At 48.5% G+C, this 14058-nt stretch overlaps 2 protein-coding genes across 2 annotated transcripts; both read left to right on the top strand.

Annotated features, from left to right (window-relative positions):
• The first annotated feature begins 90 nt into the window (after positions 1 to 90).
• LOC107111717 (olfactory receptor 2G3-like) lies at positions 91 to 1035 on the top strand. Its single transcript, XM_015412731.1, has one exon. It carries the CDS (start codon positions 91 to 93, stop codon positions 1033 to 1035), a length of 945 nt encoding a protein of 314 aa, XP_015268217.1.
• Positions 1036 to 12624: 11589 nt separating this feature from the next.
• LOC107111716 (olfactory receptor 2D3-like) lies at positions 12625 to 13563 on the top strand. The gene has a single exon (XM_015412730.1). It carries the CDS (start codon positions 12625 to 12627, stop codon positions 13561 to 13563), a length of 939 nt encoding a protein of 312 aa, XP_015268216.1.
• The last annotated feature ends 495 nt before the right edge of the window (positions 13564 to 14058 follow it).

Genomic DNA, 14058 nt, shown 5'->3' with positions numbered 1-14058 from the left:
AATAGGCGGACCACTGGTCTGATCCAGCAGGGCTCTTACGTTCTTATGTTCTCCATAAATGTCCCTTCCATTGCAGGCCAGGGCACCAGGATGAGAACCGAGAACCTCACTTCCGTGACAGAATTCATCTTACTGGGACTCACCGACCACAGGAAGACACAGATTGTGCTTTTTTTCATAATTCTCCTCATATATTCACTTACTCTTGTGGGGAATCTGGTGATCATCATCTTGGTGCGGGCAGACTCCCACCTCCACACCCCCATGTACTTCTTCTTGACGCACCTCTCGGGACTCGAGATCTGTTATGTCACCAGCACCTTGCCCCAGATGCTGGCTCACCTCCTGTCCGGAAACGGAGCCATCTCCTTCACTCGTTGCATCATCCAGATGTACATTGTTTTGTCCCTAGGTGGCACCGAATGCCTTCTGCTGGGGGTCATGGCCTACGACCGCTACTTGGCCATCTGCCGCCCCCTGGTATATGCCGTTGCTATGGGCAGGTGGCGCCAGTTGCACCTTGCCTCAGCTTCCTGGGCAGGAGGGTTTTCCCTCGCGGTGATAAATGTGATGTGCACATTGCGTTTCCCCTTCTGTGGCCCCAACCATCTCAACCACTTTTTCTGTGAGCTGCCGGTGGTGATGAAACTTGCTTGCGGTGACATTCACATCACAGAAGCCATCCTGTTTGTGGCGGCCGTGCTGGCTCTCCTGATCCCCCTGTCTGTTATCTTGACTTCTTACGGACTCATCCTGTCCTCCGTGATACGAGCACAGTCTGCCTCAGGACGCCACAAGGCTTTCTCCACCTGCGCCTCCCACTTGGCAGTCGTCACCATGTTCTACGGCACCGTCATTTCCATGTACATGAAACCCAGGTCGGGCACAACCCCTGACCGTGATAAGCAAACAGCTGTATTCTATGTGGTGGTCACCCCTCTCCTCAACCCGATCATTTATACTCTGCGGAACAAGGATATCCACAGAGCGGCAACTAAGATGTTGAAAAGAAAAGGTCTGGAACAAAAATACTGATGTATCGCTTGCTGGTCATGGACTGGTTTCATTTGGGTACTGCGGATACCTACTATGAATACTTTTCCAGAATGGCTTCATCGTTGGGTTTGGACGTGTGAGAGCATGTCTGTGCTCATCCATGAAATCCACTCTGTGGTCTTTAAGATGGTGCTGTCTTCATATTAATACACTTTCCCCATTCGTTCTTGGCATCATGTTGCCAGTGTAAGCTAAAGAACTTTCCCCAGAGCTTTGAACATATGGCTGTTGTGGTAGTAAAATGTATTGGGATACTTGGTTAATATAACAGAGTTTACCCCCAGTCCTAGAAGTGTGATACTGAGTGCAGTAAATAAAGCTTCCAAGAAGTATATTGCAAAAAAGACAGACTTACATTTATTCAGGTAGATCCAGTTCACATTCAGGCTTCAGACAAAAGGAGAGAGAGAAGTACCCTGACCTGGATAGCCCAGGCGAGCTGGATTTCATCAGATCTCAGAAGCTAAGCTGGATTTCATCAGATCTCGGAAGTATCCGCGACAACCCGGCAGCCATGTGAACCACACGGCAGCAAGACCAGCTGACTGGCTCGGACTACTTATTGGACGATAGTAATAACTTAGACCATCTTGGAAATGTAAAGCACTTTATTCTTAATAGGATATTATTGGTTGTGATTTGTGATTTTATTGGATGTTATTGTTTTTATGTATGGGCTTATGCCCCTGTAAGCCGCCCTGAGCCCGCTTGCAGGGAGGGCGGGGTAAAAGTACCTAAAATAAATAAATAAATAAAATGAGCAGGGATACTTGGGATACTTGGTTAATATAACAGAGTTTACCCCCAGTCCTAGAAGTGTGATACCGAGTGCAGTAAATAAAGCTTCCAAGAAGTATATTGCAAAAAAGACAGACTTACATTTATTCAGGTAGATCCAGTTCACATTCAGGCTTCAGACAAAAGGAGAGAGAGAAGTACCCTGACCTGGATAGCCCAGGCGAGCTGGATTTCATCAGATCTCAGAAGCTAAGCTGGATTTCATGAGATCTCGGAAGCTAAGCTGGATTTCATCAGATCTCGGAAGTATCCGCGACATCCCGGCAGCCATGTGAACCACAGGGCAGCAAGACTAGCTGACTGGCTCGGACTACTTATTGGACGATAGTAATAACTTAGACCATCTTGGAAATTTAAAGCACTTTATTCTTAATAGGATATTATTGGTTGTGATTTGTGATTTTATTGGATTTTATTAAGAAAGAAAGAAAGAAAGAAAGAAAGAAAGAAAGAAAGAAAGAAAGAAAGAAAGAAAGAAAGAAAGAAAGAAAGAAAGAAAGAAAGAAAGTCTAATCCAAATAGTACTTTCCCTATCACAAATGGCCAGCTAATCCGGCATGATATGTGTGGGAGTATGAGGGCACTGTCTCTACAGGAGAGACCTGAAGGGACCTGCAGGGACAAACTGCAGAGAGCCAGTTTGGTGTAGTGGTTAAGTGCGTGGACTCTAATCTGGGAGAACCGGGTTTGATTCCCCACTCCTCCACTTGCACCTGCTGATGTGACCTTGGGTCAGTCACAAGCTCTGGCACAGGTTTCCTTGAAAAGAGCAGCTTCTGTCAAGAGCTCTCTCAGCCCCACCCACCTCACAGGGTGTCTGTTGTGGAGAGGGGAAGGGAAAGGAGTTTGTAAGCCCCTCTGAGACTCCAAGTGAAGGGCGGGGTATAAATCCAATCTCTTCTTCTCTTCTCTTCTTCTTCCATGGAACACTATGTGAAGGGAGAGTGAGAGGACAGAGAGAGAGAGAGAGAGAGAGAGAGAGAAGGGGTCAGAGGGTGTCAAGCCAGCCCTGGGTTCCAGGCATAGACCCTCCCATGGCCGTGACCATAAAAGATGGAGGGTGTCCGACGGCCCTGGAAGTTGAGGCCTATAAAGAAGAGGGGGGGCGTTGGGGCCTCAGATGGGTAGGGGGACAGAGTTTGTTGGCACTCTGTAAGCCCCTCTACCTTCGTGCATTGGCTCCCCAGCCTCTCAGCGTCCTCCCTAGACTCCTTCTCTCTTTGCCAGCGTCAGGTAGTTCTGAGCACGTCCTTCCTCCCCGGCCCCTTCGCTTCCCTCTCCTTTATACCCAGCTCCCTCTCCCAGCACCGTCTCCCGTCCCCGCCTCCCTCTCATTCCTCCCAGCCCCGCACCCCGTAATAAGCTCCGACACATCCCTACGGCCTGGGTGTGGTCGGAGCTATGCCGGCGGTGGTCCTGTAGGCCTGGGGCCACGCCACCACCAGCGGCGTGCAGGGTCTCGGGCATTTGTAGGTTCGCCGTCAGCCTATTCCTGGCATCGTCGGCCTCTCCTGCTGCTCATGGGGACTCTTTGCTTCGCGGTAGGGCTGGACCGGACCGTTGTGCCTCGGCTGCGCTGACGGGGTCCGGCGTTGTGAGGTCCTCTCGGTCCACGGGTCTGCTGGGTGAGTTGGTGGTCGTTGGGGTCCCTGGGGGGTGTGGGTTAAGTCCCGGGATCCCAGAACCGGGACAGAGGGCAGCTACCAGGTTAAGGCAAAGAGAAGCATCTAATTCAAGGAGGTAACACCTACACACATTTAGGGTGATGTAGCATCCACCAATGTCCAGGCATGCTGAGTTGCTCACTCCAACAAAATGTCCATCATATTTACAAAGTTGTCCTATCTGCTGGTGTTGTTGTTGTTGTTCAGTCGCACAGTCGAGTCCGACTCTTCGCGACCCCATGGACCAGATCACGCCAGGCCTTCCTGTCTTCCGCCGTCCTCTGAAGTTGGCTCAATTTCATGTTCGTTGCATCTATGACACTGTCTAACCATCTCATCCTTTGCTGTCCCCATCTTCTTCTTCTTTTTTTGGCACACTGTATTTCTAATAATGTGAAAGCTGCCATCACAATGGTAATTGTATCTCTGAGTAGATTTGCAGTGTTTAATCGCTTCTGCATTGTTTAGAAGAACCAATTAAAAGCTTTAGGTCAGTTTGAAAGGTGCCCCTGATTAATTTGGCAGCAGATTATTAAAATGTGTTTACAACTGATGGTAGGTACTATTGTCGAAGAAGAATATTCTTTCTTGTCCAGGAGGGAATACCCTCTTCTAAGACAGTACCTTCCCTGAAATGTGTGTGCAACATGAGAAACTGGGAAAAGAGATTAGGATTATGTTTTGTGGTAGCAATAATTGGAAAATGTGGTGTTTAAAACATGGAACCTTAAAGGCTGAAAAATGAATCTGAGCCCTAAATTTTTGGGCAGGCTCCAAGATCCAAAGAAAATGTGTCCAGGCCTAAAGTAGAGCAGATCATACATACAAGGGGAAAACAGAAAACAATTATTTATTTGTTGTCTTTTTCACCCTGTGATTATGATGAAATCTGGAAGCCAGTTATTCATTTTCTGAGACACAATGAAGTTCTTCTATGTAGAAATAATTATAGAATCTGATTAAAATGGTAAGGTTATTGCAAACATGTGTCAATATGAGTTGTTATGTGGGTGTATGCAGGGATCATTTCCTGCAGGAGCGCACAGGAGCGGAGCTCCGGCAGTAAGGAGCTCAGGGGGCGGGCACATGCAACAAGCCCCACCCCCTGCTCCCAGCAGGCCTCAGTTGGGCCACGAGGAGCAAGAAGCAGCCAGGTAAGTTGCAGAGCCCTCCCCCCCCCGTCCGGCTTCAGGTACAAGCTCTCCCTCCTCTGCCAGGGCCGATCTGCACGCTCCCCCCCCCCCAATAGCTAGCAATCCAAAACAGTCCAGTGGAGCCTGAGCAGTGGGTGTTGCCTTCTGACACACTCCTGGTGATGTCAGGGGGTGTGGCATATGCAAATAAGTTATGTTAATAAGTTATGCTAATGAGCTCCTGCACCTCTTTTTCTACGAAATGACCCCTGAGTGTATGAAAATTGTACAAAAATTTAGGTTTAGCCTAGGTTTTCTGGGAGTATCTACCAGTCGATAAGGTTATAATAGTTTTACTTTTCCTTCCCCTTCCCACAACAGGCACCCTGTGAGATAGGTGGGGTTCAGAGAGCCCTTTCAAGAACTGCCTTTGAGGGAACGGCTCTGAGAGAACTGTGACTGACCCAAGGTCATGCCAGCAGCTGCATGTGGAGGAGTGGGGAATCAAACATGGTTCTACCAGATTAGAGTCCGCACTCCTAACTACTACACCAAACTGGCTGTCCCAGGTAGCACTGTCACAATCACTGCATGTCCTGTTAAATAGTGTGCAGTGGTAAAACTGGAGTTGGTGATGTTGCAGGCTTCTTAGGCTGGAGGAAGGCTCCCAAATTTGCTTATCGGGGGTGGTACAATACAGACTGCTCTCTCTCTCTCAGATTAACCCATCCCACAAGGATGTTGTAAATCAAGATGAGGCTGAAACAATAAAGGACTGTAAGTGGGCAGGTAGGGTAGGGCAGTACTGGGTATTTTGCCCAAAGGAAAAGAATGTAATTTTAAGTCTGGTAATACAAAATGGGGTCCACCTCTCCATTGCGGAGCTATGTTTATTGCAGTAAACACGGATGCTTAACAGGGGAGCAATTTCTGAACATGTTGAGAAAACGTCAGTCCACTACTCAAAGCCATCAGCTTAACCAAAGAATGGTCAGCCAGCATCTGCAGCCGTCATGTTACAGGACGCAGGGCTCTTTTTGTAGCAGGAACTTCTTTGCATATTAGGCCACACATCCCTACTGTAGCCAATACTCCAAGAGCTTACAGAGCTCTTCTTACAGGGGCTACTGTAAGCTCTTGGAGGATTGGCTACTTCAGGGGTGTGTGGCCTAATATGCAAAGGAGTCCCTGCTCCAAAAAGAGCCCTGCGAGGTCACCATGGAATACTTTGTATGATCCCCCCCCCCGCCCGCATCACAGTCTGAAGCAGATCATAATGTCTGGCCCAAGGCACAAAAGAATGAAAGCTGATAAACTAAGGAACACAAAGTGGAAGAGAACCATATGGAAGGCTGCAATCATACCTACTGGAAGCTGCGGAAGACATGCGATTCCCCCGCAGATTAAAGGGACGCGATCAGATGGACACATCTGTCCAGCGTACCGGAGTCATCGGTGGGGCGTCGTTTCATGCTGTAGGAGCGTTGTAGAAAGCCACCGGCTAAAAACATGTAGTATCTGGAACGGCGGGGCAGGCGGGTGGAAGTCTGATCGTGCAAACACACGTCAGTTCGCCCCGGGGCAAACCGCCTCGCTTCCCGCCCACATTTCCTCGGTGGTGGTGTGATCGGAGCCGAATAGAGCTATGATAGAAACACAATAGACCCAAGATCTGCATGTCACAGCTGTGAACCGTAGGCAGGGCTGGTTCCCTATTTTAGGGGGCTTCCTCTGCTCCTCTGACCTCCACCGGGACCCCCACTCATGCCTTTCTTCCAGCCCATCCACATTCCCATCTGCCTGTTGGTGCACCTTCTACTGACTAGATGTCTCTTTCCCCAATATTGTCGGGTGGTGCATGCAGATAGGAACACCACCACATGTGTGTGTCAGAAGCGCCACCATTCCTTCTCTGGCAACATCTGGTGGTGGTGGTGGTGGCTCTGGGGCAAGTGGGCCCTGCCAGAAAGCCTGGGCCCTGCCGGCTGCCCCATCTCAGAGTATGCTGGTGGTGCCCCTGACCCTAGATATTGCTTTGGCCTCTGTAGAGCAGGGCTATTTTTGGGCAGGAACACACAGGAATGGAGTTCCAGCTGGCTTCACGCCCACTACAGCCAACAGAGGGAAAGCCTGGAGAGCGATACCCCCCCAGTGACTCCGAGGCTGGTGGGCCAGAGGGGCCCCTGGAAGGATCGGTGAGGCATTTAAATGCCTCCCCTGGCCTGTCCAAGGGCTGGCTTGTCTGGGCTCCCCGCAGCTGCGGGGCACCCGGGCAAGCCAAGGGAAGGCATGGGGTGTGGCCTAATATACTAATGAGTTTCTGCTGTTGGGTGTGGCCTATTATGCTAATAAGTTCCTGCTGGGCTTTCTCTACAAAAAAAGCCCTGCTGTAGAGAATATCAGTTCAGAATCAGCTGTCCCCATTGTGGGGCTATGATTGGCTGAAAATCTCCCAACATTTTATGATTGGCCCATGCCCTTTGGCAGCCATTTTACGGTGATACCCTTTCTCAAAATTAGTGGAGAGTCCATAAGTTCAACAAAGCTGATGACCTCTGCAGAAACAAGGGGAAGAAGGTAGGCCCACACTTTTGCTCAGACTTTGACGTGCAACCTGGCAAGTTCAGTTGAACGTTGTCCACGTTGCAGTAGAAAAGAAATGGTTGAAAACACTCGTGGTTTAAGCTGAACCAGTTGATGCAACGATTTCCTTTCGCTTCCTGAAATGGTAGGAAGAACTGCTTCCGGCTCTTCTGGTGTCTTGTCTGTTTCAAACCCGAGACTCTGACAATTTATTTCATACAAAAAAAAAAGAGAGAGGAAGTTTCTTACTCTCAACTAGGGCCTCCAAGTGGGGTCGCGGGGTGGGGAAACCCCCGCTTTGGAGGCCCGATTTCCGCCACGGCGAAATCGGGCCCCGGGGGGAACTCCGCCCCCCCAAAGCTGCGTCACCAGAGGTGACACAGCCACATCGCTGATGTTGGGGGTGTGGCCCAGCTCGTCGGGGGGGAAACCATATGGCAACTTCTGATGACGTGCTGGCGGCATGCACGCGCTTCACGCGCGCGCACATGCATACAGAGCTGGGTCCCGGACTCGTCGGAGCCTCCCCCACCAGTGAGTTTGCCAGACTTGGCAACCCTACTCTCACCATTGTGAACAAAAGCTGAGAACATTCCCCCTGTCTTTGGGAGTAACTCTCTGTCTCAATCTAGTCTGACTCTCAGAGGGCTTGTTGTGGGACCAAAACAACATACTTAGAGGCAATGTTCCCTCTAAGCTGTTGAATATAAACATAAGAACATAAGAGATGCCAATGTTGGAACAGGCCAAAGGCCCATTCAGCCCAACACTCTGTATCACACAGTGGCCAGAAATACCAGGCGCCATCAGGAGGTCCACCAGTGGGCAAAGACCAGTTGAGTCTTGTGAGCAAAAATTCCACTTTGTGAGCTACCGGCATTAAAGTTGTGAGCGAGCGATTTGGCTCCTGCATAAATTAGTCTGCTCTGGAGCCATCCTTCCTGAGCTAAGACAAAAATTTGTGAGCCAGAGGCTAAAAAAAGTGTGCTAGCTCACACTAACTCAGCTCAGAAGGAACACTGCTTAGAACGATAATGTGATACAAACAAGATCCTCTGTGTACTTTTATTCCCTTGAGAAGACAAAGCAAAGTATTTGAAAACTGCATCATAAAATACATGTAAAATTAGGGAATGTTTCCATTGTGGTATATGAAGCCCTTGGGGCCAAAGAGATTCAAATAGCAAGGCTCACTGGCCCAGAAGTTGGCATCAAAGGTGATGGAGCTATCCCAGTGAGGCTCATCAGCAGCATGTTATCTTACTGAATCCTCAAGCACTGGAAAAAAACATAGAGACAAAGAAATATAGCATATTGTTACTCCAGTGACAATCAGATTTAAGGATCGGAACGACAGCAAGTTATATTGATCAACACTTAAGAATACCTTAAAGACTGCTTTGGAGGAGCATGCTAAAGCAGCGTCTCGAGTCAGAAGAATTCTGCAGCAAGGTATCGATGCTACGGTGCTACACTAGATAGGGGAGCACACTTGTTCCACTTGCTAAATTATGGCTGATTTCGCACTAGAGCTGCCTCGATGTTGCACTGCCGTTTGCCCCGATACTATTGGTCCATTTCACACCCGAAGCCGCGGGGCTGCATTCTGACCCGCGGCTTTGCCCGATTTCCTCCGCAGTTTCGTGATCCTGTTTTTTGAGGATCACGAAACTGCGGAGGAAATCGGGCGAAGTCGCGGGTCAAATGCAGCCCCGCGGCTTCGGGTGCGAAATTGACCAATAGTATCGGGGCAAACGGCAGCGCAACATCGAGGCAGCTCTGGTGCGAAATCAGCCTATGTTTTTATAAAGTGTGTCGTCAAGTCTCAACCAACTCCTGGTGACCCCGTGAAGTTCCACCTCACAGGGTTTTCAGGGCAAGAGATGAGCAGAGGTGGTTTGCCATTGCCTGCCTCTGCAGAGTCTTCCTTGGCCATCTCCCATCCAAGTACAGACTCTGCTTCACTTCTGAGCTATGACAAGGTTGGGCTAGTCTGAGCTATGAAGGCTGCTCCAGGTACACAGGCACAAACAAAAATATTTACAATAGATTTATGTTTCAAGACAAGCAGTACTTTAAGATAGTTTCTGTGTTTTATTTTCTTATCTGGGATGCAGAAAGTTACCTTGAGAACGTGCTTTTGATTAGGTGGTGAAAGGAAGAGGCAGTCCTCTCCTGCTGTCCCTGCTGTTATCCATTTTAGGGCCAGATCATATTTGACTGTAAGAGTTCTGCCATGAATGAGCTCCAAGGAGGTTTCCCCCCTGTGTTATAGAGCAGGTATGACAAATCCTGAGTGGGACTCTCACTATCATGTGTTTGGGGGAGCATTTTGCTTGTACCATTTCCCCAAATTGAAATTACCCTTTTGAGCTCTTTAACGTAAATATCCTTAACCAATCAGAACTTGCATGTTTGCCCCAAAAGGAAACAGAGGAGATTACTGGGGCTCATTTCAGGTTTTGAAAATGGCATGGAAGGGAATGCTTAATCACCCCTTCCTTACACCATGTACCCCATCAGAATCAGGCCTGCTGGTCAACAGTCATAGCTAAGAAAGAGTTCTTCCGATGTCTCTAAACAATATCATGGGGGACTGTTGCATAAACTCCTGATTGAAAGAGAAAATCAGAGCAAAATGTAAATAGTTTGGACAGTTTCGCACTGTAACTTGAACAAGAAAGAAATGAACTAGGGATGGGCATAAACACAGTTTTGCAGTTCAATTCATGGTTTGTGGCTGAACCATGAAATGAACCATGAACCCATACGAACCGGTAGGTTGGTTCGCAAACTGACCTGGTTCATATTGGTTTGGAAGCCATTTATAGTTTAAACTCCTGCTATCTGCTCCCCATGGCTTTTTGCAGGGAGCAGAAAGCAGGCTTTAAATGGCTCTGAGCCACTTAAACCAAACAGCTATTTTTCGTGAAGAGCAGAAGGCAGGGGCTTACAAACCGCCACAAACTGCATCAAAATTCATGGAAATTTGTTGTTGTTCTTCAGTTAATGAACATTGCTTTGTGAACCATGAACTAGCCAAAATTCGTGATGAACCTTAGTTCGTCAGCCTGTTTGGGCCCGTCCCTAAAGTTGACAGGGTCAGAAATGTAGTTTGAACAGCGGGTTTGCAAACCATGATTTTATTAATCAGGGTTAAGCACAACTTATATATGAAGTTAATCATGGAGAAGGCTGTTTCCCAGCCCTTTCAGGAATTCAGGTTCCAATGTGACAAGGCCATTTAGCCAGTGCCTCTCTGCCCATAGGGTATACTTTACCTTGGCCCCTGTCACACGGGGGGGGGGGGGAAACACCGGCAAAGTGTGGCTTTTTAAAGCCGCACCAAAAAAGACATGCGGCGGTGGGATCACATAGATCCCCTGAGCTGCCGCGCACTTCCTCCCTGGCATGATCAGATGCCGGGGGAAGCCACTGAAAGGGGAGCAGGCAGCTGAACTGCGCATATGTGCGCATGCGCAGTTTGGCTGGGAGCCAGAATTGCTCCAGACGAAGCACGCGGCAGCGATCCCACGGCCGCGCTTGATGCGGCATTCCCGGTAAGTCCACCTCTGGGGGTGGTTCTTTTTTACTGCGGGTTTTCAGCTGGAAGGGTCGGATCGGTGAGATCGTGCCTGTTTGCCGCACCCCCGATCTGTCCCTCTCCTGGGCCAAAACCTTCCGTTTGACCGGGGCCCTTGCCTTAGTTGTAGTGAGGCAGCAGGGTTTCACTAAACCATGACTACAGTACAGACATACATATGTACCATCAAGATGCAACTGACGAATGGAGACCCAAGTATGTGTCTTTCAATGCAAGTGAGAAGCAGAGGTGGTTTGCCATTGCCCTTTTCTGAAGAGCCTTCTTTGGTGGTTTCCCATCCAAATACCCCGCTTAGCTTCAGCGATCTGACAAGATCAGGCTATACCAGGGGTGGCCAAACTGTGGCTCGAGAGCCTCATGTGGGGCTTTCACACATATTGTGCGGCTCCCGGCAAGGTGGCTGGGGAAGCTAAATATCACTAGCAAACAAATATCATTGGACAAATAAATATCATTATCAATATCTGCCTTTACCCCTTTTGTTATTATTTTTGGCAGTCTCATTTGCATATTTTCCAAAACAAACAAACATGTAATATCTGTTCCTGTCTTGTGGCTCTCCAACATCTGATGTTTATTCTATGTGGCTCTTACATAGAGCCAGTTTGGTGTAGTGGTTAAGTATGCGGACTCTAATCTGGGAGAACCGGGTTTGATTCCCCCACTCCTCCACTTGCACCTGGCTGGATGACGTTGGGCAAGCCATAACTCTGGCACAGCTGTCCTTGAAAAAGAGCAGTTTCTGTCAGAGCCCTCTCAGGCCCACCTACCTCACAGGGTGTCTGTTGTGGGGAGGGGAAGGGAAAGGAGTTTGTAAGCCGCTCTGAGACCCCTTTGGCTAGTGAAGGTTACGGGGTATAAATCCAATCTCTTCTTGTCTTCTTCTTACATTAAGCAAGTTTGGCCACCTCTGGGCTATACCACACCTGCCTTCCCTTCCTATGGTTACAGTACACATCTGGAATTTTAATTTCATTTAAAGCATTAAGAATGGCTAATTGGCCTCATAGAAAATGAAGGCATTTATATGGCAACCATCACAGAAGTATTGAACAGTACAATTTCATACGCTAATAAAGTAACGAGCCGTGCATTTTACATTGCTAGAGCAGCAAAATAAGTTTAGATGTAATAAGAAAGTACTGCATATATCTGATTCTTCTGCCTCCCCTTAAAGGTAAAGGTTTCCTTGCTCGAAAGCCAGTTGAGTCCGACTCTAGGGTTGCGGTGCTCATCTCTGTTTTAAAGCCAAAGAGCCAGCGCTGTCCGAAGACGTTTCCGTGGTCATGTGACCGGCATGACTAAACACCAAGGCGCACGGAACGCTATTACCTTCCCACCGAAGTGGTACCTATTTATCTACTTGCAATTTCTTGCTTTCGGACTGCTAGGTTGGCAGGAGCTGGAACTAGAGACAGGAGCTCACTTCGTCATGTGGCACACCTGGGTCTCAAACGGCTGAACTACCGACCTTCCACAGCCTGCAGTTCAGCGTCTTAACCACTTGAGCCACCGCAGCTCCTCCCCCTCCCCTTACTTCTTTCTAAAAGAGAAAAGTGGTTTCTTTCATGACTTCAGAATTTCCACAAAAACGTACATCTCTAATTACGCGTGCTCTAGGAGGCCAGGATGAAAATCGGACACTCTGTGGGAATGAACATGATGCTGAGTTTGATAGGTTGATTTGGGGCTTCTCATGTTACAAGGCTCATTTTGATGTTATTCCATTTCCAAAGAATGTTACTGACTCCTGTACTTGCCCTTTCATTGCAGGCAGAAAGCAAGAATGGGAACCGAGAACCTTACATTTGTGACAGAGTTTATCTTGGCAGGACTCTCCACCAACCACCGGAAGACACAGATTTTACTTTTTTTGGTAATCCTCCTCGTATATTTATTTACTCTTGTGGGGAATCTGACGACCATCGTCCTGGTACGAACGAACTCCCACCTCCACACCCCCATGTACTTCTTCTTGATGCATCTCTCAGGCCTAGAGATATGTTATGTCACCACCACCTTGCCCCAGACGCTGGCTCACCTCCTGTCTGGAAATGGATCCATCTCTTTCAGTCGTTGCATGTTCCAGATCTACGCTTTCCAGTCCTTGGCTGGCACTGAATGCTTCCTGCTGGGTGCCATGGCTTACGACCGCTACTTGGCCATCTGCCACCCCTTGGTATATACCACTGCCATGGGCAGATGGTGCCAGTGGCAACTTGCTTCTGCATCTTGGGTTAGTGGCTTCCTCCTTGCCTTGATAAACGTGGTATGCACTCTTCATTTCCCCTTCTGTGGCCCCAACCACCTCAACCACTTCTTCTGCGAGCTACCAATGTTGTTGAAACTTGTTTGTGCTGATACTCCAGTCCTAGAAGCCATCCTTTTGGGGACAGCTGGGTTGGCCATCCTGGGCCCTCTGTTTGTAATCTTGACTTCCTATGGACTCATTCTGTCCTCTGTGTTACGAATGCAGTCTACTTCAGGACGTCATAAGGCATTCTCCACCTGTGCTTCCCACTTGGTCGTGGTCACCTTGTACTATGGCACCACCTTCTTTATGTACTTGATACCTCGGTCACGCATGGCCCCTGATCGTGATAAGAAGATTGCTGTCCTCTATGCTGTCGTCACCCCTCTCCTTAACCCAATCATTTACACTTTGCGGAACAAGGATGTCCACAAGGCAGTGACGAAGATGTTGAAAAGGAAGTCCTTTGAATAAAAACACTAATGCTTAAATACTTAAGAACTTACAAACGTTTTTATTGCTTTCATCCTGTTTTATACGGGCTTTGCCCCTTGTAAGCTGCCCTGAGCCCGCTTTGCGGGGAGGGAGGGGTAAAAATCCCAACAAATAAAAATAAATAAAATAAAAAACTTAAGAGAAGCCATGTTGGATCAGTCCAATGGCACATCCAGTCCAATACTCTGTGTCACACAGCGGCCAAAACCCAGGTGCCATCAGGAGGTCCCCTGGGGGGGGCCAGAACTCCAGAAGCCCTCCCACTGTTGCCCCCCAAGCACCAAGAAGACAGAGCACCACTGCCCCAGACAGAGTGTTTCATCTATACTTTGTGGCTAATAGCCACTCATGGACCTCTGCTCCATGTGTTTCTCCAAACCCCCCTTGAAGCTGTCTTGCTTGATGGTTCTGGTCTTGTTTGGAGGCTGTTACAAATCATACTGGTACCAAATGTGACAGAGTGACTGCAGAGTA

This window comes from Gekko japonicus, unplaced genomic scaffold (assembly GCF_001447785.1).
Source record: "Gekko japonicus isolate JY-2015 unplaced genomic scaffold, Gekko_japonicus_V1.1 scaffold669, whole genome shotgun sequence".
In the NCBI taxonomy this organism is placed as follows: Eukaryota; Metazoa; Chordata; class Lepidosauria; order Squamata; family Gekkonidae; genus Gekko; species Gekko japonicus.
Note: the sequence above shows the minus strand (reverse complement) of the source record. Positions and strands in the feature narration are given on the sequence as shown.